Source organism: Vanellus vanellus (genome assembly GCF_965231255.1).
Source record: "Vanellus vanellus genome assembly, chromosome: 18".
Taxonomy (NCBI): Eukaryota; Metazoa; Chordata; class Aves; order Charadriiformes; family Charadriidae; genus Vanellus; species Vanellus vanellus.
The window spans coordinates 5,989,105-6,015,711 of record NC_138923.1 but is presented as its reverse complement, the minus strand read 5'-3'; the positions used below and the strand labels follow the sequence as shown (position 1 = coordinate 6,015,711).

The window sequence follows — 26,607 nt, the reverse complement described above, 5'->3', positions numbered from 1 at the left end:
GGATTTACCAGCCCCAAGAGCTCTTTCGGTCCACTGGTGCACATCTGCACCGCGCAGCAGGGCTGGCACATGCAGCCAGATCTTCTCTGATGTAACTGTTTATGGCGATTTATACCATTGGAGCGTCTGGCTGAAAGCTTTCCGAGTCCTGACGTGGCTTGAATGACACTGCAGATAAGATTTCAGGTTAAAAAGGAAGTGGAAAAAGAAAAGAACTCGGCTCCCGGTTTTGCTGAACAACGAGGGATTTTCTTGTTTCAGAGCATGTTGTATTTCATTACCTACAGGCTCTCCAATTGCTTTCTTGGAACTGTAAAAACCTCGCTATCAGATGTCTGCCTTGTATGACAACCAGCACATTACGAAAACCACAGTGCATGGCTATGGAGAGCAGCTGGAAACCCACCACCTCCCTCCTGCCAACTGGCTTGGGCCTTTCGCACAGCCACCGGTGGATCGGTTGTCTTCCAAGAGAAGGGCTGAAATGCCGTATTTTCTGTAGGTGGAGAAGAGAAGCAGCAGAGAGGAGCACTTTGGGGGTTTTACTCTGAGGGACCACTTGCATGTGTTGATGGTTGCATACCAGTGACTTCAACCTTTGACTCATCATCCTCTGTTGCAAAAAGCAGGATCGACTGGCAGCTGGATCCTTTCTAAACATACATTACTCTCCAACAATCTTGTTTGGATATTTCAGGCTCTGTGACACTATCCCCTCATACAATGAGAGGTCGGCAAATAAATTAGCATTTTATTTTGGCAAACTAAACCATGACACTTGCATTGCTGATGCATGCCTTGCTAGGGTTTGACAGGCCATTGTATCTTCCAGTCTCCCCACAAACTGCAGAGACATATTGTTGTCCTGCCTTGCCCACATGGAGAGTCTGGATCTCCAGTGAACAACTCCTGCTCTCACTCCCCACACTGTTGACCCCAGGATCTGCAGCTCCAGCCAGTCTCTCCAAGTGGAGATGCCCAAACAGTCCCTGGTGCTCTGCCAGGGAGAGAGATTATCAGCTGCTCACTGCTCAAACAAGCCAACCAGAGGTCAAATGGCCAAGTCCAAAAGAGAGTCAAGGTCAAGAGAAGGCAAGAAGTTTGTATTAGAGGAAGATGGAAACCACTGGGAGGAGATAATACGTAAGACAGCAGTTTAGGAAAGGTGTACACCTCTGATGCAATTTTTGAAATCTCAAGCAGATCTTGCACTCAGCTGTGTGTTAGTGTTTCAGGTGTTCTGGTTTCTCTCTTAGGACCAGAGGGACAACTGGCCCACCCCTCTGCTGAGCAAGAACTGGAACTGAATGGAGCAGTGTGAACTTGGACCAAGTGACCAAAAGATAGAGGATACTCGTGTATCTCAGCTCCAGCTGCCTCGAGTCCTGCCAGCCACAGCTGTGAGACTCATGGACCATCTCAGTTGCCAGGTTTGTTTGCTGAAATCCACTGGCTTGGAAACATGTACAAGCTACCCCTGGAGACTCGGCTGGGGCCTCCCTGCTGCTTTTGTTTGAGATTTAAAACCACAGTGGAAACCGGTTTTCAGATATGTTAGTAGTGGAAATGGCTGAGCCAAGTTAAAGCTAATGATCTTTGAAAAATGTTTCTCGAGCACCAAGGCAAGTTGGTTGTGCTCAGTTGGTAGTGTTGTATCAGCATCGGGATCGCTTTCTGGAAAATAAAACCTTGCTCAGTAAAGCCAGATGTGTCCCTGCTGCAGGGATCAATCGCTGGGTGAACGTCTCTCTTCTGCATGACCCAGAAGGGCAGCACAGACCCTTTGTGCTTCCTGCAGCCTCAGCACCTATGAATGTGCTCCAGCACATCCCTTCATCTGCCGCCTCCCAGGGAACTCTACGCCTGTGCAGACCGAAGAACTGCTAACCTCTTTCCATCGCTTGTGCTGGCCCGTTGCCACGTGGTGTGCGAGCTTGTACGTGCCCTGCCAAGTTCCCCAGCTTCTACCTGCTCTGTGGCTATGCGGGGTGCTGCCAGCACCAGGCCTTTGCCTCAGGCCAGTGTGTGCAAAATGGGCTGAAAATGTACAAGCAATAAAGCCAGATCATTTCAGAGCAATCAGGCGCCTCATTTCCTACATCTGTCAAGAGGACACTTAACACTGAAGTGTCATGTTCCTTTAGACATAAGCAAAATAGAGATTAAGACTAAACATGTCATTGCTGTTAAGGAAAAAATCTTCAAGAAGTGATGTAGCTGCAGGGACTTGTGATGAAAAGGTTTTTTTCCAGAGGCTGTCACTGTTGCTACAGGACATGTCTTTGTGGGTCCCCTCTAGTGCTGAGGCAGAGTGCAACACAGGGCCAAGCCAAGGCGTAGGAGAAGCTTGTCTCTATGTCCACAACTGCAGATCGGTGTCAGCTTCCTCATGCTAATATGAATCTCTTCCAGAAGCAGAAGATGAGCTACACACTCCTAGATGGATGTCAGTTTGTTGGCACAGGTGAGAAGACAGATCCTTGTGTGTGCATCTCTCCCACTAACGGCACAGAAGCAGCAACATCTCCCCTGTTCCCTTTGTAGATGAGCAGGATATCCCAACAATGTTGGAGCAGAAGCAAACATCTTTAGCCCAGGGAAAAGTCAGCGGGTCCAGGCAGGAATGCAATGAAGCATGGATATAAGGACTCCTGGATGTCATGCCAGGAGAGATCAGATAAAGATGCAATAGCTAAAGATGAAGTTCTCTTTGAAACCATCTAAACTGAGTATTAGGCAGTGTAACATCATCACATTAGATGTATTAAAACCATATACAACATGCGTAACATGTAAACACACAGTATCTACAGCACACCCAAACCCAACATGCCTCCTCCCTGCAATGCAAGTGCCTCCACACCTTCCCCAGGCAATTTCCATGCCACCCTACAAATCCTGGACAGGAGTTTGTCACTGTGCAACCTTGCCATCTGCCCTTGGGTGAATACCTTCAGGATTTTTCCCTGAGAAGATTTTTGTTACCTTTGTCCAGCAGCCTTAAAACCTCTGTCCATTGTATGCGTTTGTGGGAAGCTGTGCCTGTGGTGGCTTTTGTGGCATGTCTTGCAGAGGATGGGTTGACTTGATATTCCAGCTTCCAATCCTCAGTGGAAAAGGTGGGGGTTGCAGTTATCTCTAGTGGTTTGCATCTCTGAGCTCTAAACTTTATCTCGGCAGAAATCTAAGGGAGATCCCCCTAATATTTGTACAGTTTCTCCACGGGAAGGTAGGATAAAAGTCTCAAAATAAAAATGGGAAGAGAAAAATTATTTGTACTTCTGTCAGAGGACTTCCATCTTTAAATTATGTCAGTGAGTACAGAAACACCAGCCTATATATTAGATAACAGCCAGGTGTTTGGCAGGGGAGGCAGTGCTCCCTGGAGCCTATGCGGGTCTCAAAGTCTGCTTGAGTTTATACATAAGGATATACAAAGGAGCATATTAAAATAGTAGATGGAAATATAGCACTCTGCAGTAAAAAAAAACAAAACAAAAGGGAGTGATTATGAGCAGGAATCTTGGCTCTATTGACTTTTTTTTTTTTTTAAATAAACCAGAAAAAGGCATCATGTTCCCAGGGACATGCTGGCAAACAGCAGGAACGGAGTCTGAGAGAATCTATATTTTATACTTTATAACTTAATATGGCTTTTGCATTATTTTAGTATTTTTATTGGTTCTTAAAACATGCACAATATAAACACGTGAAGCAGCCAGAAGTACAGCACACGGAGAGCCGGGCACTGAGGGTGACTGTCCAGCTGTGCCAGCCGGCCTGCAGCTGGGAGGGAGCGGGGACACTGGGGACCACCCCTCGCCCATGGTACGGTCCCAGTCCCTGTGGGTGCAGGGGGCTGTGGCGGAGGATGGCCTTATTTGGGGCAGGGCTACAGCCTTATTCTGCACATTTATGGTGCTGCACTGCAGTATTAAGCCAATGTTTCCACTTTCTAGTTGAGTCAGTGCTCAAATCCCAACCTCAGCCCAAAAATAACATAAATCTTGACCCTTTGCTGCTTCCATCCCCTCACACCCTTCTCCCTGCCCTCCTTTTAGCCAGCCACAATGTCACCAAAGGGAAAAACAACATTCTTCAACATCGAGCATCCACCCAGCGCTCAGAGGTACCTGCCTGCCCTGCTGCCTCCCACCCATCCCGGGCAGGGATTTTAGAGCTGCCATCAAACTTGGTTAAACTTGGGCTGCTCGTTCGTTCCGACATGCCGGATCTGCTCGTGTGCCTCCTGGACATGTGTGGGGTGGGAGCCGGCATGTTCTCCGGCTGCACGAGGAACAAGACTGGTGCTATAGGTGAGCACGGCCGCTCTGGCCAGGCTGGCTGCATCCCCACGCAACTTGCATTGCTTCGCAGAAAGAGCCTCGCGAGCCCACGCTTCTAACAACTTTGATCCACAACAATAACTACAATGAATAAATCATATTGTCAAGCTGATAAACTCCACGTTTCAAGCAGCAGGGCCTGACTGGGCTTGCAGAGCAGCCCACTGGGGCACTGGGCAGAGCGATCCTCTATCTGGCACCACTGAAGGAGCACCAGGCCAGACCCTGCTCGACTCTTCTGACCCTACCAGCTCTCATCTCTGAGCCAGAATAATTTTTTATTTCTGTGGCACTGAGATCAGACCTCCAAGTGAACCAGACATGCCTAGGATATTCATTGAGCATTCAGGAATAATTTCCTGCTAATTTCTTCTATTTGTTTTCTATATTTAAGGGGAAAACCTTAGAAGGGAAAACCAGAAGTAAGCAAGTAATCATCAAACAGAAGTGAGAGAAGGCAAAAGCTGGCCATTGCCAAACTCCAGGCCAAGGCCAGCCGTGGCAGCCAGGGGAAACTCAGCTCCTTGCAGCCTCTGCACATCCCTCTCTAATACCCTGCGAGGTGGTCCGTTTTAAAGCTGCAGTAGAGAGGCACAGTGTCTCAAAGCCTATGGCAGACCAGAGAAGTGATCCACATCTCAAGTGGTATCCCGACTGAAAGGCCAAACTGTCTCCTGGACATAGTCTTTCACAAAAATACTTTATGACAACATTTGCAACAAGTCCCATCTCAAATGACCTCCTGCCCTAAGCAGTGTCCTGGTTCACTGCCTGCATCTCCCTCTCAATCTGCCCCCAGGTGTTCTGCTGCAACATGGCATGCCCTGTTACGGTGGTATTAACATCTGCAGGAATTACTGCCCTTATTAAAAAAAAAGGCAAAAAAAGAGGAAAAAAAAAAAAAAGCGCCTATTTATTTCTTACCAGGTTTCAAACACAATCCAGCCTCCCAGACACAAGACTGCAAACTTTCTTTTGTCCTCTGGTTGCAAAAGGATCTCATCTCTTCAGATGAGCTGGTTTGCCTTTTGCAGCCCAGAGCTCGGTGTGTGCCAGCTGTGCCCCGACGCCTGAGCTGGGGAGCACGTGCTGCACCTCTGGGCTCAGGCTGTAGCCATCGGGAAGGTTAAAGTCATCTTTCACGCAGCACTCTGCTGATCCTTTTGGGGTAAGACGCAACTGCTAATTTGGAAACCAGAGTGCAGGTGGCCCTATCTCCATAGCAAACCACAGTGCAGGAGCTGTGCTGAGCCAATACCCGTACCCTGGGGATCCAAGATACACACAGACCTGCCCATGCAGCTCGGGGAGGAGGGCACTAGTCCCTCCAGGAAACCCATGGACCAGCTATTGGGGTCAAGTGGGCTGGTTTTGCAGACTCACTCTGACACCTGTGATGCCGGGATATCCGGGAGGTCCTTCTTTTCCCTTCAGTCCTTCGTTGCCTTTTTCTCCTTTCTCTCCTTCCAGACCTTGCTCTCCTTTGTCTCCCTGTGGAAGAGAGGAGGATGGGAGCTTTTTATACCCACACAACACATGGGTCACTGTACATGGCTCTCGCAAGGAAAAAACCCACCACATAATTAATATTTCAGGAGTCTGAGAGGAAGAGAGCCTGCAAGCAAAAGGATGAATGAGCATGAGTCATAATACACTTGACATTTAACAAAATGAGCAAAACCAGGTTTCTTTTTTTTCAAGTCTCTTGGCTGGAGGAGAAGGAACTCCCCCATTGCACAGGGTAATCTGAACCCCTTTGCTTTTCCTGCAATAAGGCCTGAACCTCCCACGTGAATGAGACAGGCAGACAAGATCTGAAAGTCTCCGTTGTCTCACCCAGAAGCCCTGAGCTCGGGATGCTGAAGATTTTTAACAGGATGGGTTTGTCTGGACTGGTTGCTTGGCTCTGGCTGCCAAATGGCAATCAGCCCAGGGCTCAAATAAACACCCTGCGAAACAGTGTCATCTCGCCCCCGTGAAGGATTTGTGGTCCGAGCCGTAGGTATCATGTCAAATCCCATTCTTATAATTGATGGCCAAAAATTTTATGGAGACAATCAATGAGGCCAATTCCATACTGACAGCAGCACCTACACTTGTGCAACCAACCAGCCCGTACAGAGCTGTTTTCCGTTTGCACCTGTGTTAGTGAGAGCGCAGCAACAACTCTTCTGGTTAAACAAATGCTCCTGCAGCAAGCAGTGGCTCTTCTACTGTCTGGAGACACGTTCAGGTTGAAAAGATCTGGTTTGGTTCAAGAGCTCTAGAGGACGGTTAGTGGCGGCAAGAGAATACAGAAGTCTTCACTGTCTTTAAGGAAGAGTCTTTTGGTCCAACATTCAGAGATAAGCAGTAGAGACACATGGCAAATAGTTTGACTAGAATGAAGCAATAAACTGCATTGTTGTGGGACCGGCTGCTTTTTCCTTCCATGGAACAAAACTGTTGGCCTGTTTGGAAAGGCTGGCTGTGCAGGGACAGAAATCAAAGTCCTGTTCCAAAGGCAAGGTAGCAAACTCACAGCAGCTATAGAGCACAGTGCAAGCCCTGAGTGAGCACCTGGGGCTTTGCCAGGAGGAAGGGGATCTGTTTTCTTTACTTGCAAACAATGTTCTGGTCAGTGGTGCAGGGGAGAGTGATGGACATTTCTTGATTTCCCTTGCCAGGCCCAGGAATTCCTGATTAGTTGGAAATTTAATCTGTAAAGACTCAAATAAAACAGACAAATTGTTGGAAACTAGATCTTGAAGAACTTGACCTTTTTGGAGATCTGATCAGACGCCAAAAATGTGGGTAGAGGAGTGAAACAGGAGGAGTCCATTATGTGTACTTGCAGAAAAAAATCCTTAGAGGGAGCAGGGCAGAGGCTTAATGCACAGAGGACCCAATAACTCCCTTGGCTTCAGGCTGGCCCCAGGAACCACAGGGGCCTGAGTGCATAGGGATGCGTGTGAGAGCTGAAATGACACAAGAGTGAGGTTTACCTTCACACCATCCGGCCCGGGTGGCCCGCTGTCCCCTTCCAGCCCCGATTCTCCCTGCAAGACAAGCAAGCAAGCACTATCAGGCTGCTCCCAAATACGCTTTTTTCCCATGCTGTTGGCAGCTGACTCGCGGCAGTGAGTTGGGCTGCAGCGACAGGAGCCCAGCCCTGCACCGACATGTGTCCTGTCTCGTAACCTAATGCTGAATGAGCTCTTCCCAGAGCAAGAGCAGGAGTTCATCCTCTTGCTTTATTCTGAGCCATAGTTTCTCCTCCACGGACCCCGCTGCTGGCCTGCAGGAAGACTTCCTTCCCTGGGTTGAAAAGAGGGCTCAGTCTGTATTCATGTAACCTGGGGCTTCTCCATCCTGCTCCAACAACTGACCTTAGTCCTGAGAAGGGACAAGAGCCACTGCCGGCTTCAATCCATGCATTCATCCCGTCCCTGGCTCCCTCCCACGTGTGCATAGTGTAGCCAGTGTTCCCCTGCTTAATGCCCGCCTTCTGCTCCAGCATCTCCCTGCCCCGTGTGGACAGCACTGTCCCAGCCAGGGAACAGGACAGGTCTGTTCCCACACTGTCCCTTTCATACACGAGGTTGTCACAGCACTGTGCAAAGCAGCACTGTAGCATTGGAGAGGGTCCTGTGAGCTGGTGAGCTCAAGCTGACAGGCTCTGCGAGGAAGGTGTTTCCACCACCCACAGAAGAAACAAGGGCCATAAGGGTTAGGGGATGCCCAGAGCAGGGTCTGTCTGCCCAGGCTGTGGGTGAACAGGGAACAGAGCCTCTGAGGAACTAGGACAACAGAGAGGTCCTACTAGAAGGTGACCATACTTACTCTTTGACCAACGAGGCCTTGCTCACCAGGGATTCCCAACTGGCCAGGATCACCCTACAAAGAAGGAACCACAGACATGGAGACAAGCTGTTTACTGATGGCAAGTCAGTATGAAGCACTTCCCACTGCACCCCTCATTTTGACTTTTTCTTTCCTTCTTCCACACAAACACCTTCCCTTCAGTTTACAAGGGGGTCCAAAGGACAGGTTGGCATCACCAGCGCTGCTGCTTGCAGAGGCCCAGCGCACACCTCGCAGGCTCTGTTGCAATGATGCCTGACAGGACAGGGGTCCAGCAGTGGTTTGTGCTGCCTGCAGCTGCAGGGCCAGAAGCTATTCCCTTGGCGTGGCCCTTTGGCAGGAAAAGCAGCAATGCTGGGTGCAGTGCAGCACTGTGGCTGACACAGCTGGAGCGAGGGATAAGAAAACTGACAGCTCTTTGAGCCCCATCATGAGTGAGGAGGGTGCAGAAGAACCTAAATCTTTGATGACACCAAACCAAATGAACTGAAGGTGGCTGGAGCTGGCAAACAAATGAATCTTGGTGACAGGCTGCGAGGTTGCTCTGGGGGTACGATGGCCATAGGGCAGCTACCTCCCATGTGTGCCCATGCAGGCTAACTACTTTGCAAGGAAGAGACCTCAGGAAAGGCAGAGGCAAAAGGAGAAAAAGGCTTGACCTGTCCATACATCTCGTCCTGCAGCAAACCGGTCTGCAAGCGATGACTGCCCAGAGCACCTCCCAGCTTCAGAGAAGGAGCAGCACAGGACTCACTCTCTGACCCCCCAGCAAGGACGTGTTGCACTGACAGCGGGTAAAGGGGTGTTTGTGCAAATCATCGTGTCCTGTTCCCGAGGAGGGCAGCCAGGAGCACGGGAGCCGAAACACTCGTGCAGTATCAGGACGCCAAAGACACGGTAGCTCCAGTGAAGTGTCAGAAGATTTGCCAAGGAAAACATGGCAAAGGATGGGGCTGGGGGTGGGGAGTGAAGAACAGCAAAGAGGAAATTGCATTTAATCCCCACACAGAGTCTGTTCAAAAGCTCTCCACACAGGAGCGAACCTTCAAACCAAGCGGAAAGGGGGTTAGGATAAAATAAAACCCCCTCTGAGCTGCTCAGCACAGGGATCTTATTCAAACAAAGAGATGGTTTTTATAGGCCTTTCCATGGGGACAAGAAGGTGCATTCATGGCTCCAGAGCAGAGCACCCTTCCCCCATAACCATGAGAAGAGTTCAGTCCCCACAGAGCTGAGGCTTGGAAACTGTGGCAGGACCTCATCTGGGGGTATTTTTAAGTTTGGAACCTTCCTAAGACTCTTGTTGTTTCAAATTAGAAGCTGCCTGGATCTCTGGGTCTCAAGGACTCCCTTCTCCACTCAGATTTTGGATCTGCAAAAGAGTTGAACTTCATTTCCAAGGCCCTTCACAGCTCTTGAGGCAGAAAGCCCCTGGGGTGGCGCTTCTCCCCAGCACCGACAGCCTCCCCGTTGGGATAGGGCTCAGGAATTTGTAACCAAGGGCTTAAAGTTGACCTGATTTTATTTTTTAAACTTTATCTTTTGTTGAATATGCTGTCTGCTTTGGCTGCTGGAGGGCAAACCTGCAATGTCAGCCAGTCCTGCAGGAACAGAAGTTGCTATTATCTCCCTAGTCTGTCAGAGAAATAACACTAAGAGGTTTTTCTTACCTTCATGCCAGGTTCACCTGCAAGGCCAGGTTGTCCCATTGAGCCAGGCGGTCCCTGGGAAAAAAAAAAAAAAAAGGATAATGAAAAAAACCCATTGTAACTAAATAGAAAGCAAGATCAAAGACATAATTCCTTTAGCAGAGCCCTCCTGGGACAGCGGAGCCCTGGTTGCAATGTAATTACCTCCCCGGAGCTGGCTTAGGGTACGGTACGCAGCATCAAAGAGGCCCCATACCCCCGTGTGCCTGGTTCCTGGGAGGGCTCTGCTTGTCTCGCACACCCCTTCCCCAGCCCTGTGGCAGCCCCCCCACCTCCCCTGCCAAGCACCTCTCTCTAACTCCTTCCAACCCCTCTGCTCTCTAAGGTTAGTAACCACGCCGTGGAGCAGCACTGGGACTTGTTAGGAAAGGAGGGAAAAGGTCCAGAATTAGACTTGAAAGCCCTTCACGAGGGTCCAGCAGGTTGGCAGATACAGTAGATGACAAAAATGCTCCGCTGTGCTCTTGTTCCCTGCCTCCTGCAATCCCACTTCTCCGTTACCGCTGGTGTGAGCACATTCTCAGAGCCACCAGTCTCGTCTCAGTTTGGGCTAAGCGTTAACGCGGCCGTAGGGTTTGCAGGCGCAGCAAATTGCCCTGCCTTTGCAGAAGCGGCTGCCCCAGGGGACACAGCTTCAAGCTGAGCCGTTGGCCTCACGTTCCCAGAGAGGCAGGGGCACAGTTGTGCTGCCAGCTCCAGGACAACTATAGGGAGCCAAGAACAGCAAGTTTACACTGAACCCTTCAGCACAAACTTTGGCCAGGTTAGCCTTGACATCCGTCACCCATTTTCTATGGCTGTAATGGGCCAGTACACATCCTAATGCCAACAACTGGGCTCGAACCAGAAATTCACAGCCCGGGGCTGTCACCAGGCTGTACTAGCTGAAAGAAAGTGGCTGAGATAACATGAGATAAGGTGAGATAACATGGCCCTATCTATCAGAGCACAGACCCAGCTAGAGGGGCTTGGCATCCCTTAGAGAGTCAAAAATGAGTGCCTGACTTGGAAAACTATGGGAAGTAAGACAGAAAGAGGGAAGATGAGAGAACGACCTTGCAAACTGTTACTCGGTTTCCAGCTGCCATGTGCAGCCTTGCCATAGAGGAGTCATGTTCATTAGATACCTTTAGTACCAAGATCAATTGGGAGCTTTAATCTTTGTACATTTGCTAGTACCTCTGGGAAGTATGGGGAATGAGAATCTGTAAAACAAGCCCAAAGATGGGACCAGCAAAGCTTGTCTTTAAAGGATTTGAGTAGTTTATTTACTTATGTTATTTGTTTTCCAGACAACAATCTCCCTTCTCTTTGCAGTTCAGAAGGAAAAAAGAGCACACAGTCAAGGGAGCACTCGGCTGCCCAGGGAATAAAGCCAGTTCCTCGCTTGCTGAAATGGATTCAAGCAGAGCAGGGAGCAGGGCACATGTTGGGTTTACGAACAAATGGTCAAGTCACGCAATGAGAAAATTCCATCTCCAATGAAAGCAAAAATCCTGCTTTGGTTTCTCCAGAGGTGCCAGTGCAGAGAAAAGCTCCTGGAAGAGCCACAGATTTGAATAAAGCTCTGTACTTTCTTGGTTGGCAATGTCCAGAGTGGCTCAGTAGCAGCTTTCCAGCTCCCCAGTGTGGTTTACCACGCTGAGAACTCACTCCATCCAGTCTAGCAGCCATGAGAATGGAAACTTGCGTGACTCATACACTTTGCAGTAGACTGCATTAAAAGCCACCTTCGCTGCTGTTTTCACAACCAAATGAAACATCATGACTATATTACAGCTTGGGACCTATGGAAAGGAGCTACCTGAGGGGAACTGGCACGTCTGGTGTAAAAAGCCAAGACACTGATACTTCAAGGAGAGTGAAATCAAGCCAAGGCTGCAGACGAGTTAGGGGGAAACCATGGAGCCATCCCCTGCACTCCATCGGGGCACTGTTTGGCAGCTGCTGCTGCTTTGGTTATGGTGTGTTTGTGCCACTGCTTCATGGCAACGGCAACCCAAAACCACAGTAAGCAGCAAAGGCGTTTCTCTGAGCTTCCTCCACGGGCTGCAGCTGCTTGTGATGGGACTGCTATAGCAATCCAGGCTGGGCTGACAAAACTGTGTCTTGTCAGCAACGGCACCAGGGAGGGGGAAAGAAAAGACCAGGTTTCAGTTTGAATTGTTACTATATTTGGTCCCTGACTCTGCAGCCTGGTGCAGAAAGGTGGTCCCTGGTGTGGTCATAGAGCCATGCCTGGGATGTGCTTGTTAGTGTGGTCAGTTTTGAAATGTTTCTCTTGTTACAAAGAGGTCTGCACATCTCCCAACAGGGTGTCTATGGGTTGTGATGAAAATGATGCTTGAATTTCTGATTTTCACTGTTTGCTTTGGAAGCTGACTTTCAGACTTGAGGGAGATCCTAAATCCTTCCTGCTTGTGTCCCATGTGTGGAAGGACGCGCCTCTGCACATTTACTCCTCTCTCAGTCCCGCTACTCTCGATGCAAGGGGAAAACAAATGGGAGCAAAGATCAGACCTACCTTATGCCCAATTTCTCCCAAAGGCCCAGGTGGCCCCTGTGGTCCTTGTGGACCCTAAAAAACAGAGACAAAAGGCTCTTTTCATACAACTGTTTTCATTTTGGAAGGGCCATCACTTCAATGGCCTGTAAGATAAAACACCATTTCCCTCCCACATCACAGTGGAGCTACGCAGCATGCAAGAGATGGCCAGTGAGATGGAGAGGTCAGCAATGGGTGTGCTGAGGCACCTTAACAGGCAAACAACAGCTCAGAAGGCCCTTCATCTTTCTGGCTCCCACCTAAGACAACTGCAGTTGGCAACCTGAAAATGCCTGGTTTATCCTCTCCCTTCACGGTCCAGGTCAGTCCCCACAGACGCAGAGAGCAGATGATGACCCCTCTTCCTGCTTTGGTGGTCCTGTTTGCCCTCCTTGAGGTCTGTGTCTTCACCTGTCATCTCCCAGCATCTGCCCCAAAACTGTGGGCTGAGCTCTGACATCATCAGCCTCCCTCCTGGTCCCCCTTCAGCTCCACCTACCAACCCAGCCCAACTCCTCCCATTACATCTGACCCTGTCCCAGACTCAACCTTGCCCTTCTTTTCCCCCTTCCCCTCCGAAATCCAGCCCAGGCCGTATCCTACACTCTCTCTGGTTGTTCCCCTGCTCCCTTTTGCTTTCCAGGGGTCTGACCTTGTCTTTCCTCACGTCTCCTAGAACTCTAGCCAAATCTTTCACATATCTGACCATGTTGGAGTTGGCAAGGACAGAGAAGCTGGGAATGGGAATAAGTGGTGGGGAAGAGACAGACAGAAAGAAATGAAGTGTCTGTGTGTGTGGAAGGAAAGACAGATGAAGAGAGAGTGATAAGACACTTGCCGGGTCGCCTGGAGCCCCTTTTGCTCCTGGAGGTCCAGAAGGTCCTTGGATACCCTAGAAAAATTAAAAACACCAAGGTCAGCTCCAACCCCATAGCAATCTTTCATGCCTCTCGGCAGTAACATGCATCTCATAAACACTCCAGTAAAAGGAGTGAAGAGGCGGCCCCATAAGTGTAAGACACTGTCCAAGTTCTTTCTCCTGGACCAGGACCCAAAACTTACAGACTTGAGTGAAACCGAGGTTATGAAAGGAAGCACAAGGGACGGACACTTACTGGGAAGCCACGTGCTCCTGTCTCCCCAGTCTCACCCATCTTTCCCTGTGAACACACAGTTACAGCGATTAGCAGCTGGGAATGGCGCTTTGGCCAGGAGAAGCTGCTGTCCCCTGGGTGCTGCAAAGGTGTGGGTACCCCTACGGGGGTTTGACACCATGCTGGGTTTGGCAGGCACTGGCTCTCACAGAGGACATACCTGCAGCCCATCCGGCCCCAGCTTGCCTGGCTCCCCTGGTCGGCCCTGCGAAGCAAAAAGACAGACACATTGGCAGGAGCACAAACTATTGGCGATGCTCTGCTGTCCCAGCCCACCTGCTCTTGCATTTTTGTGCATCAAATATCCCCTGCAGTTCCCTTCTGCTTTTGAGAGACCAAATGCCCAGCAGGAGTGTGGACATGATCTAAGGTTTTTTGAGCAAACTCTGCTTTGGAGGAAGCTGGGATTCTCATGAGACTCCGTGCAGCCCTACCTGGCAGGGCATAAAATAAAGGAGATTCCCCATCCAAATTGCATTCACAGGGCCATGCGTGCCATGCAGGGGATGGAGTCTGTGATGTTCAATGGTAGGACAAGGGTCCAGCTCTGCCACACTACTCTCACATCAGGCTGCTGCCAAAAGGAGAAACTCTCCCATGTACCCCTCGCAAAGCCTGTCATGGAGCAGGCTCACCTTGGACAAGGTCTGCTCAGGCAGGGTATCTGCCAGGCTCTCTTTGCACCAGACATCTCCTGCCCTAATTAACATGAAGTACATCAGAACAGATATGTATTCCCTTAGGTGATACTTTACCAGTCGTCTTAAATTGCTCTAATTTTTCTGCTATGTTCAGATGTAACAGTCAAGCGCACTCCCTGCCAGTTAAAGCTCCTCCCCTTCCTGCAAGGGACCCTATTATTTTAGCAGAGGCCCTTTTAAGTTTGTGGATTGCCTCTGTATCCAGGGTCTCAGAGCCCAACCCCAAGGGCCTTGATGCCCACATGGGACAGATTTTACCCCGGCTACATGAAAGACTCATCCCTGCCGGTTGATCCTCGTGAAGCAATTAAACATTGCCCGTTCCTCCTGGAGGAGGATGTGACCTTGATCCTACCCAAAGCATTTCACAACACAACTAAGAGTCAGCCAACCTGCCCACCCACTGGCACTCACCTTGACACCTCGTGACCCTGGCTCGCCTACTGGTCCATCAGGCCCTCTGGCACCCTGGAAAAAAGGCAAAAAAGAGGCAAAAATAAGAACACAGAGGATATGTCTCACTGGAAAATACAGCAGTGACTCTAGCTTTGGCCACCAGGAAAATCCATGAGATCAGCCCTGGCTAAGCCAACCTATACCTGTTTGGGTTGAGCACAGCAGCTCACAGCCCAGGACTCAACAGATCCTTTCTGTGTTTTGTTCCTTCATTTCTCACCGTTTAGCAGCACACAGCACCAAAATAATTTTTATTCCTGTTAAACCAACTACAAACCACAAACAAAAGCCAGAGGAGAAAGGCAGGCCAGAACAGCCCTTTTTTCAGACAACGTTTACATCTCAAGGGTTTTGCAATGCAGACTTGCAGTTCTAGCCTTATCGATATCAAGCCTCTTCCTTCCTAGAAATCCCGCTTTTCCAACTGCCCCTGCCCTTAACCCTGGGCATTCTACACCGTCTGATGGTCATTCTACAGACTGGGCATTCTACACCGTGTGATGGTCACAATCAGGGCAATAAAGCTACAAAATATAGAGGCACACAAGCCCCCATCATACAGTACCTTCACAACTGTCCTGGGCCCCAAACTGCTCCCAAAGAGCAGGGTATATTTGCTGGCAGCTGAACTCCAAGCCTTCAGTTACAGTTACCTGCTATTTAAAGAACTGTCTGCTGTTAAGCATCAGGCAGGTGCTCATGCATATGGATGCTGGGAGGAGCGCAGCCAGCCATGCCTGCTTTGGCACGTCTGGTCCTACGCCCGGCATCTGCTCCCGGGCACGCGTGCAGGAGGCATGAGGACCTCAGGAGGTGTACGGGACACGCACGCTTTGCAAACGCTCATGGCACATACAAAAGTCCAGACAGCAAGAGATCCTGGAAGTCATTAGCTAAAACTGAACAGGTACAGCTCGGGCATCCTCAAGGAAGAGGTGCCCTCCTTCTTCCAGAGGGTGTTAGGCGGGGAGAGCACTGGTCTCAAAGAGGGGACAGCTGTGACCTAGCTTTCAGACGAATCTCAGAAGAGCTGAATGCGCAGCTCTCCGCACCATTTGAACCCCAGAAACCAGTGTGTCACACTGATGGAGAATAAACAGAGCCATGGTCATGGAAAATAAACGAGTAAAGGGCATATCAAGAGACTCTATTAATGTACATCATGTTCATAATCAGTCCATGAGCTCAGTTGGGACTCTTAGGTGTTACTGTAATATAAATAATAAATAAAAACACAGAGTGGTGCTAGAATGTAGTGGTAAGAGGAATCCTGAGAGCAGGCCAACACGGAAATAGAGAAAACAGGAGCCAACGTGCTTAATCGGGATGCAAACCGAGTGCCAAAAGTAATAACAGGGCTAGGGAGCCAATATGTTAGAAAAGCAACTCCAGTATAACAGGCAAGAGAGAGAGACTCACAAAAAAAGGCAGTGTAACAGCAGAAGATGTATAGGAAACTTAGCCAAATTATTACAGCAGACAAACATCGTCAATATAAAATAATGCAAAAACTTCTACTGCGCTTGGCAAAACCCTGTGCCGCTGAGCGTACCAGAGATTAAATAACCAAAAGCCAGTATTGCATGCCAGTGAGACACAGCTCTAAAGAATGCTCAGCCTGATCTCCAGGACAGATGGACAGAGAAGGACTGTGCACCAGATGGGGACACCGCAACCAAATGGGGCGTTTCACAGGTCGGTGCTTTACTACACTAATGTAATGACAGCTCTCACCAGCCCTAGACCCCAAGTGCCCCAACTCATGCTGGCCACTAGATCAGAGAGCAGTAAAGACCAAAAGTTTTATTAATCCATGTCCCTATAAACCTCAAAGCACAATGACATAAACCAGAAGGTCATTTAAAAGCAGGGCAACTGACAGCTTAAGCCAGACAGTGCTGTAGGTTGGAGTAGTGGGAGAGCAGAGCTTGGAGGCATCTGGGGAGCTGCCCAGCAAAACGCACAGACCTGCCCTGAGCTGGGTACTGGGCTGCCCAAAGAGAAGGGAAGTGTCAGCATGTGCATGGCATTGGCACCCTGGGAAAGCACCCTGCTATCCAACTTCTTTTCTAGGGAGGATAACAAACTGTTCCCCTCTTCTTTGAGCAGCCATTCAGTTATTTTGTGCAATTACATAGAATCATAGAATGGTTTGGGTTGGAAGGGACCTTGAAGATCATCCAGTTCCAACCTCCCTGCCTTAGGCAGGGCCACCTCCCCCCAGCCCAGGTTGCTCCAAGCCCCGTCCAACCTGGCCTTGGTGTTCCAGGGATGGGGCAGACACAGCTTCTCTGGGCTACCTCACAGTGAAAAAAAATCTTCCTAATATCTAATCTAAATCTCCCCTCTTCCAGTTTGAAGCCATTAACCCTAAAGATGTAGTCCTACCACTACATCTTTACTATCTGAGGTGACTGGGTTACCCGCTTCTGAAGAAGTGCTGAGGGGAAAGATTCAGTATCTCAGCCCTGGTGCTAGAGAAGGAGGGAGCAGGGATCAGAGGCAAGTGGGACATGGGAACAGCAGCAATGACCCAGGTTAGAGGTCCCCATTCCAGGACAGATGCTGTCAGGGAAGGAAAGTGGGATATGTCTGGCCCTTCAGACCCATCTTCTGTAGCCTGTCCTGCCCTGTCCAGCCCCTTTGCCAGTGCTGGATGGAGGCTGTTGAGTGCCCTCAGCCCTCACGCAGCGCTGCAGCAAGGGCAGCAATGGCTGTGGTTCGCAGCGGTCCAACCCGGCAGGGCTGGCTGGCTGGGGAAGTGTTTACGGTATCCTCGTTTCTTCCAGCAGAGCCCTGTCACCGGCATCGCAGGATCTGCCAGGGCAATCTCACTTCACAGCAGTCACCTGCCTAATCCCATCACAACACATCTCATCGGCATCTGACCTAAAGAAGGAGAAAGTGACCCTGTATTCGCAAATGCATGTGGCAAGCTTCATCTTCTCCAGCCTCCTGGGCCGAAACCCAGGATAAAGGCTTCCCCTAATTCGTCCTGACAGGAAAGGCTACATTTAGTCAATTAGTTAAATCTTTAAAACTCTCTTTTACTGACAACGCCGGTTAGAGATGAGTGAGTGAGGTCCTGGCAGCTCTCCAGGGCGCATCCCATGCCAAACGCCGCACGGCACAGCACGGTGCCTTTCCCCTGCAGACCCGGCGGCTTGGCCATGCAGGCAGGGCTGAGCGCAGCTCCCCGGGCTCCCCTTGGACCCTCAATGCTTCAAAATTAACTGAACAGCCAGGCACGCCTGCCCTGAGCGTGGCAGGCCAGAGGCACCAGCGTGAGCGTGTAGAGAGGCACTGCGGGGAACAATCTCCTAAGGGCATATGCAGCCTGGACCCATCCTAAGAAAGGGGTAAGGAGGGTGCAGTGAAAGGCATGGCTGTATCACCATTGCCAGCATCTCTTGGAGCCCACGAAACAGAGAAGGAAGATTTTCTTTAGTCTATATCAGTATTTATGTGGTAGTACACAGCTCAGGAGAGGCCCTGCTGGGCCAGGGCTGTACAAATAGTGCAAGCTCCAAGTAGCTTCACAATGTAAACAGGAAAAAAAGGAAGGTTAAATTGAGATCTGTCCGCTCCTTTGCACATGGGAAGCCAAGGCACAGAGAGATACAGGCTTATGGCTGGTGGAGCATTCAAAAACCTGGTTTTCACTGAAGCCAGCTGGTCATGAACATGAGGCTCAAAGGCATTGCCATGTCCATCTCAAAACATCTCGCCTGAGGTCATGCAGGGAGTCACTGCACAGGGAGATGCCTGGGCAGTCTCCCTGAAGCACATGAGCCACAAGACCAAGTGTCATCTCTCATTGCTACTGAACCAGATGAATTTCCCCTTTTGGTTGCACTGTCAGGCAAGAGGAGCCAAATTGGCATTGCGCAGGAAATCACAGCTCTGCGACCTTGTGTCCCAATGCCGATGCTCCAGCTGGAACAAGTCGCGCTTGCGCTGAGGTCCTGGATCTCAGCAGGCAGCAAGATACTCAGGGCTGGGCAGAGCCCAGCATTTTTTTAATTCTAGTTTCAATGTCTTACATGGGCACATTTCTCTCTGTAATCCCTGTGTAGGTCCCCACGGAGCTATGTAGTAGAAAGTCAGCATTAAGCCCTTGCAAGCCTCACCTGCAGTCACATTCTGCCCGCTGTAATTGTGAGTTTTGTTAAATGTAGGCTCTAGGAATGGTAGCAAAGCAGGTCATAGAGCTGCACGATCAGCGAGTACACAGTCCAAGTCAGTATTTCCCTCAGAGACGTGCAATACTGAGCAGCACTATCAGCAATCCCAGACCAAACAAAGTGTTACGATGTTGGCTAGATATGAACATCATCAGCTCACAAATGCAGGGGTACTCAGCTCCAGGCTTTGTAGCTCAGGTTTATTGCTAGTCCATGTGAGCCAACAGAGGTATACCCTACTGCTAGAGCAGACCACATTCCCGCAGAACGGAGCTAAATAATCAACAAGGTGTTCCTGCAAAGCAGCGCTGCATTTCCCCCTGTTTGGACAGACAGTCAGAGCTCAAAGAGAGACAGTAACCAGTCTCTGAAGAGCAGAAGCAGCAGCATGAACAAGCAGTCGGTAGCTCCTTTCCAGAAATCCAAAGCTTCTTCCTTACCCCTTTATCCAAATATTGATATTTCACTATCACAGCCTGGCCAAATGAAAAGCAAGCAGATGCTTTGACTGAAGCTGAAGGGAGGCGGTGCTGGCCAGAGATCTGTAGCGAACTTTTCCTCAAACACTTCTAATGCTTTTTCAGCCAACTAGAAAGATCCCTGGGAGCAAAACAATATACCTCTGCTTTTTCTCCATGAACAACTTCTCAGCTGGGCCTGGGAAAAGCAACTATTTTTGAGTTTGCTTAGATAATGCCGCTTTATAAATCCCTAGCATTTACAAATTCCTGCAGTCAGTGATGCTGCGAAGCATCGGGTCCATGTGGCAGAGAAGAGCGGTCCCCACCTGAGCAGAGTGCTGGGAGAGCAGCTCTGCACGCCTTATCTCGTCTTTGCAGGCTTCACCTGGGCAATAGTTAATGCAGGAGGTTGTTAAATGAATAGCACTGCAGAAAAGAGAAATACACTTTGGGATTTGAAAAGCTCCTCTGGCCTGAGCCAGTACCCAGCAACCCCTCCAGTGAGAGGATAAAATGCCAGAAATATTGACAGACACCTTGGCCAGAAGAATGGGGCAAGGTAAGTCACTTTACAGCAGGATTTCAGGTGTAGCTTTGTGATCTAAGTTGCAAAGTCATGGCTCCAGTTGATATTTAGCCTTTTGTAGAGATTCTCAGTCAAAACCTGGGCTTTTTGATATAGATATTCTTGGCAGAGGATGCTGGAGACCACAGGTTTTCCTGCTGTGAGGAGCTGATTAACAGAAATGTGCTTTTCAATTTAAGTGAGATAGGGTGAGGGACTTGCTGAATCAGCTGCCTCCAAATTTAAACCTTGATTTGGTTAAGTAATTAGGTTTAAACATGTGCATAGCTGTCACTCAGTGAATGTTAAGCACACGTCTAAGTGCTACACTGAGTACGGATGAAGGGAAATAAGCCTGGGCTCACAGGTCCAAGTTTCTTGTCCTTAGGGAAGAGAAGAAGGCAAAACGTGTTTGTGGAAGATAGTTCAGTATCAGTTAGATGGGCTAAACAATGACATGGGAAAGAACAATAGTCCTGTCATGACTAAAAAGGAGGTTACAATTTTAAAAGAATTTTCTTTTTAAAATTTGTACTTATATCTTGAAAATACAAAAGCTATCACAACATAAACACAGACCCCCAAAAGTCACCATTGTTCTTCACAATCAAAACCATATTTGCTATTTACGTTTCCTTCAAAAGCAAAATTACTTTAATGAAGTATCCACAAACAGAGCTCATGGAACCCACGAACATCTGGTGGAGGCTGCATTCATGTTTCCACTCTGAATTGAATTACATCCCTTTTGTAAACTAGGATAGACAGAGGGTAATGTCTGAAATTACAATTGGGGGATCATTTCCCCATCCTGAGAAAACCAAGAGCCAGAATAGCAGGACAAACTTAGCAAAGGATACTATGTGCCTGGAATATCTTCTGAGAGTATGAAGAGAAGGAAAACATGAGAGAGAGATATACAGACCAGAAATCCTCTAGGCAGGAGATCTGCTGGTCCTTACCGACATCATATTCACTGAAATCTGCAGGATTTCAGAGCAAAGCCCGAGCTCCTCCTCTCTGCTGGGGATCTTAGAAAGGATGTCTGGCTGCCTTGGAAATTCTGTATGGATTATATTCTGTGGTGCTCAAAGGCACCAAATCTCCACTGTGCCACAGTCCAGCAGTGGGTGTTGAAGGCAGGATCAGCGCAGAGCACCAGCACAGACCCAGATGCTCAGCGCCGATGGCAGAGGCTTACCCCTTGCTGATACTGGTGTCCTTAGGGCAACATCAAGACCTTAATGCACCCTCTTCCCTGGGCACTGCCTCTTGTTCTACCCTCCATGTTCTGCAATTCCTGGGGTGACTTTTTGCAGGGTTCTTCAGCCAGCCAAGACAGAGACACTGCTGCGTTTCTGGTTTTCACGGCTGGGATGCCCTTTGAAGTCTGGGCTTCCTCAGTGGAGAAATGTCCAGGGGCAACAACTGGCACAGGGTCTGCCAGACTCAACATCTGGAGAGGAAATGCAACCCGAAGCCATGAAGCTGAACGTCTCTACCACGTGGTATGTCATTTTGAGGATGGACAGCGCTGGCAGCAGTTGGTGTCCTGCAGGATTTCTTCTCATGGTTTGGCACCCTCTCTCTGGATCTAGCTACACCCAAAGGCAGGTCCCTGCAGTACCAGCCAACCTCCTTTCTTAGGAGCTGAATCCAGCTTTGCTCTTGGTTTTACCTCATGTGATAATAAATACTGTCTTCGTCATTCCTGACAGTACGAGTGGAGCTGAAAATCGCCTGGTCAGCTCTAATCTCCTTGTGGCTTGTGGACTTTAGGCCAACACAGAAGTTAGAAGCTGAAGATTTATGTGAGTGAATCTTGCACAACCCCAGAGCCAAACCCACAGTTGCACGCGACTGCCTGCCGTAAGGAGAGGCTCAGTGCCAGGGGATGTGGCAGGCATCCCCGGCCGGCAGCTGGGGGAAGGCAGCACTGGGACTCCTTCTCTGTCACTGCATACATCAAAGACACTGGAAGAAATGTCTGATGCCCTTGGTGGATCCACCTCTCCAAGAGTCCACTCAGTTGGCAGCCTGGATGCATTCAGAAGGCTTTTCCCATTCAGCTCTGCACCGTAGTTTCACCTTGAGATATTTTTCACCATCTATTCAAAGCCTCCTGTGAAAGTGCCTCTAGTTTCTCATCCATCATGATCACGGATGTCCCAAGGAACTCAGTTAATTGCTGCTACGTAGCACAGAGAAACCTCGCTCCCCAGGGGACCCTCTGAGAGCGGAACCAGGGAATGAGATCCATGGGCCTTCCCGCTAAAAAGATCGGCAGCAAGGAAGCTGTTTTTCCCAGACACATATTAAAAGCTGAACCCTGATATGCACCCACTGGACTTGGTGTCCTTCTAGCTGTGCTTTTAAAGCTTAAAGGAGTTCCAGGGTACATAACTCTGTGGTTATAAAGCCTGCTAGTTGGTTATTCCATTTCTGGAATAACCCAGCTATTTGAAGCGAGTTTTAGCCCTGGCATAGGGAAACATACGCAATCCTTGGCTGTCCCAAATTCCTCAAGCAAGAGTTGCAGTAGAAGCAGAGACTGGGGGTGGGTAAAACGTATAGTTTACTCCAGCCTTCATCTTTGAAAATGAAACATGGAAACAGATATCATACGGTCCTTGGAGGGAGAAATGCAAAATATGTTGTTGTTGGGTCATTCAGCAGAATCCATGTGCACTCACTATTAATACTTTGTAAAGCAGCTGGACAAGATAAAACAACCCAAAGCAGGGATGCTCCTGCAATAAATGTCCCATTGAAGAAGAAGAAAGATTGAGGAGCTCAGTGGGATGTGGGTTGGATGTCACAGGCAGGAAAACAAGCAGCTTTGGCAGGTCTAGAGGTCATTCTGCTGTCGGCTGTCACCCAAACAGAGCAGGAAGAACCACACGTGAACTGACACATAGTACTTGTGAAGGATTTATCCAGTATAACATGTACTTGTAGCACTGTCAGTGACGCTAGCATTACCCTGTACTAAGCCGGGGTCTGCTCTTTCCAGGCAGAGCGAGGATTCACATGTGCTTTACAGTGTGGTGCTGTTTGGATATGTATAGATAAAATCAGGGCCTTATGATATGGGCTGGAAAAATCTATAGAAAGACACAAGACCTGCTTATAATTTGCCCTACTGACAATGCAAAACACAACCCTGTGGAATGCTGCCAGAAGCCATTAATCCTGCGAGACTTAAAGCGAAAACTTAGGTAGAGTTGACTGTTCAGCCCCTTGTCAGCTCCGCTTCTGCCTTCCTCGTCTCTTAATTCTATGTCATGGCGTAACATTTCCTGCTTTATCTGCCTCTGGTTAAATCACAACACATCTCAGCTGCTCTCTCTCCCTTGGCAGCAAAGGCACCTTTTCTGGTCTTCTACCTGCACCCTATTCCCCAGCCCAGACGCATCTTCAGATGACTAAATCTTCACCTTCCTCACCAGAAATGTCTGTAAACCTTCTTTTGACATTGCAGGTTGTTGGAAAAGACAAGTTGGACCACTTCCACGATAAACTCTACCCCTCTGCCCATACGCATCATTTACATTTGCATCCCTGGTAAGACTTACTTTAATGACTGCAGTCTTTATACACAGCAGAAACATGGCTGTGGAGGTGCTACCCCAACTGCTGCTCATCTTCACCCCCCGACACTAACCCACCAGATTACTTTTCCAATAGCTGGAAGAAGAGAGGGGTAAAAGCTCATGGAAAGTGCTTACCCTGCGGCCTTTCATCCCTCTTATCCCTGGCGCACCACGGACTCCTGCTGGACCCTGGAAGAAGAAAAGGGAAACAAAATGAAGATGGAGGAGGAGGAGGAAGGCAGCAGCAGTCGACAAGACTCCATCATCCCTATGTGATCTGCAGGGGCCTCAGATGCAGACCCTTGACCAGCAGGTTGGTTCATTAAACCCTTGCCAAAAACTTTACCGTATTTACTTGTCTATAAATGGTGTTTTTTTTTTTTTTTTTAACTCACTGCTTGTCTTTGGATTATGAACATTTAGGCCAAGGATCCTGGCTGGGTTCGTATGCTTAAATATCTACAGCCTGTTGTTTGTGTAAGTGGTGTGATTTGAAGAGAAGTCGAACATCCAGAATTCCCTCTGAAGCTATTAAAAGCAGCTGTTTCTCAGTATCTGTACAAAAATAATAATAACCAGGATCTGTTTTTCAGTTGTCCAAATACAAAATCAGACACCTCATCTTAGGTATCCAAGTTTGACCTTTTCAGCCAAATGCTGATTTTATCTTCAAGTAACTGTTGCCCTGTTAGTGCTGCATAAATATTCGTACTGGCAGATAGATGCTAATTTCATTTGGACTGTTGGTGTTGTGGATGTGATCCTGTTCTTCTCACACTTACAAAAAGGGTTCAGGTTTTCTTTTGACCTGGATTTGTACGCACTTGATTCATTAATATGCATACAGAAAAAACAGAAGAAAATTAAACAGCTTTTTTTTTCCTGTTACAATATTTGTCTGCTTCAAAAATTAAAGGATATGTTCAATTAACAGGACTTATTTCTGCATTATAACTTTAAAAAGCCGGATTTGAAGTTAATGCCTTTCTACTGTCAGAAAAGAAAACCTCAAAATGACACATTCCATTCTTACTCTCTCAAACATTCCACATCAAGTTTTGCTATTTATATATTAATAGCTTTTACCAACTGTCAACCCTTCAAACTCTACCAAGGATTAGAACAAAATTGGACTGTGATCTTCCTACTGCTTGTACCACTGCCACTAATAAAGATTTTGCTTTTGGAACGGAGGTATCTTTTTGCATGGCATGTAAGTTCAGAAAACAAATGCTTAGCTGTTCTCACTCAAGATGGAAAAGTTAGTTGACTGTAACTATATTTGTAATCCCAGTAAATCTCGGTTTTGCTAGTGAGGTCAGTAGTGACTGGCACAGACAGGCAGTAGATGTGTCAAATGCCTGTTTTATAGAGATTTTTATGATAAACACATACCGAAATGAAATTTTTTGTTGGTATTTGGAATATCCTCCTGGAAGCCTCAGCCTATCCCAAATAGCTCATGAAAATACAAGCACAGAAACATTCGTTGTGATGGTAAAATGTTGAGGGAGCAACTAGATACCATGCTGGTAATTTCAAGGAACTCTTCAGAAGATGAGTGACCTTTAATGTACCTGTATGTATACACTATTTTCAAAACTTTGTATTAATACAAAAGATGTACCATGATAGTGAGCAGGAAGAGTGAAAAGGAATTCACAAGCCTTTATTTCAGTGAGCTGAAATTAAAGGCAGAGTTTCCTACCATTGACTATACCTTTGCTCCTCATTCTCAATCACCCTCTGTTGAATTAATCAGCCATCGGAGCTGCTAAGGCTCACTGGAGAGCTTAATCTCAAAGATTTTAACAGTTTAGGACAAACAACAACAGCATGCCTCAGATCTGGCTTGAAAAGCAAATAATGAATGTTTCGTGGAGAAACAGGCAGAAACAGCTGGAGTTAATGAGCGGGGATCTGATATTAGGGGATTATTTGATTTACTGGCTTTGTGAGGAAGTTTGACTTATTGAATTATGACTTTTTAAAATGCAGTCTTGGAGGTAACATTTTGCTTGGATGAACTTGTTAGTTATTTGCCTGCAGGAGAACAGGGAATTGAAGGAAGCGGAAGGACTTGGGGACAGTCTCAGCTCCCAGATCTCTGCAGAGAGGTTTCGGCATCTCCAGTCAGAGCTGATGTCTCTGCTCATACTGTTGTCATCACGCCCCAGTGAAGTAAGACAAAACTCAGCCTCAACTAAAGGTTGTAGTTAGTGGTGCAGTAGATATCGCTTCAGGACTGGGAGCTCTGCCACAGGGCCAGTGCAGACCCTCCCTCTGCCCTCAGGCACTCCTGTCCCCCCGAGAGCCCACCGCATGGAGTAGGCTCTGACTAATGTTCCGGCCAACCCCAAGTCACGCAGCAGCTAACGTGCTGGGAAAGATGCTAAAAAAGGAACATCTAGAGATATCCAGCTGCCTCCTCACCGCTGGGGCTGCAGGCAGCATCACGCACCTTTTACTGTAAGGGCCTGGCCAGTGCCATGTCACTGCTCTCCAGGTAGGGATGGGTGACCGTGAGGTGCTGCTTGACCTCAGACCTTTCCTTTGCCTCACCTCCATTGACTTGCAACTGTGAAATCTCTCTCCAGGCAGCAGCTGGCTGCGGCCGGTGGGCCCAGAGCATCCCTGGGCTGACCGCAGTGGGCAGAGCTGCCGCCGGTCTGGAGGCCAAACCTTTGGCACTGCCTGGGCATTTTGCTACTGTGATCCTTCTCCCAATTAACAACGCTGTGGGAATTCACACACTGAGCAAAATCCATTCCCCTGTGCCTGCCCAGAGCTGCCTTTCTGTTGGTTCCAGCAAATGACACGCAGCGGCATTTGTGCTGCTGGGAGAGCCGGAGCTCCGACTGACCAACGGCTGTGGGAAACCGGAGCCACACTAAAATATACTTCCACAGCAATTGCACGCTCCAGCCACAGCTGCACATGCACCAGATGAGCCCGTCCAGCCGGAGGGTGCATCTGGGGGCAGCTGCTCTGCTGCCTCTCTCCCTCCAGCGAGGGGCTCTGCCAACGCAGCCACTGCAGGGTATGGGGTG

General features: G+C 48.7%; 1 protein-coding gene across 1 annotated transcript in view; it reads right to left on the bottom strand.

The window, feature by feature from the left end:
* COL27A1 (collagen type XXVII alpha 1 chain) overlaps nt 1-26,607 on the bottom strand; it is a gene marked incomplete at its 5' end in the record, with an annotated part of 165,922 nt that overhangs the window by 33,620 nt on the left and 105,695 nt on the right. The window contains 10 exons of the mRNA XM_082492440.1: nt 5,730-5,837; nt 7,331-7,384; nt 8,169-8,222; nt 9,860-9,913; nt 12,423-12,476; nt 13,282-13,335; nt 13,559-13,603; nt 13,758-13,802; nt 14,713-14,766; nt 23,693-23,746. Of these exons, the coding sequence (XP_082348566.1) occupies nt 5,730-5,837; nt 7,331-7,384; nt 8,169-8,222; nt 9,860-9,913; nt 12,423-12,476; nt 13,282-13,335; nt 13,559-13,603; nt 13,758-13,802; nt 14,713-14,766; nt 23,693-23,746 (576 nt within the window). The remainder of the gene's footprint in view (nt 1-5,729; nt 5,838-7,330; nt 7,385-8,168; nt 8,223-9,859; nt 9,914-12,422; nt 12,477-13,281; nt 13,336-13,558; nt 13,604-13,757; nt 13,803-14,712; nt 14,767-23,692; nt 23,747-26,607) is intronic.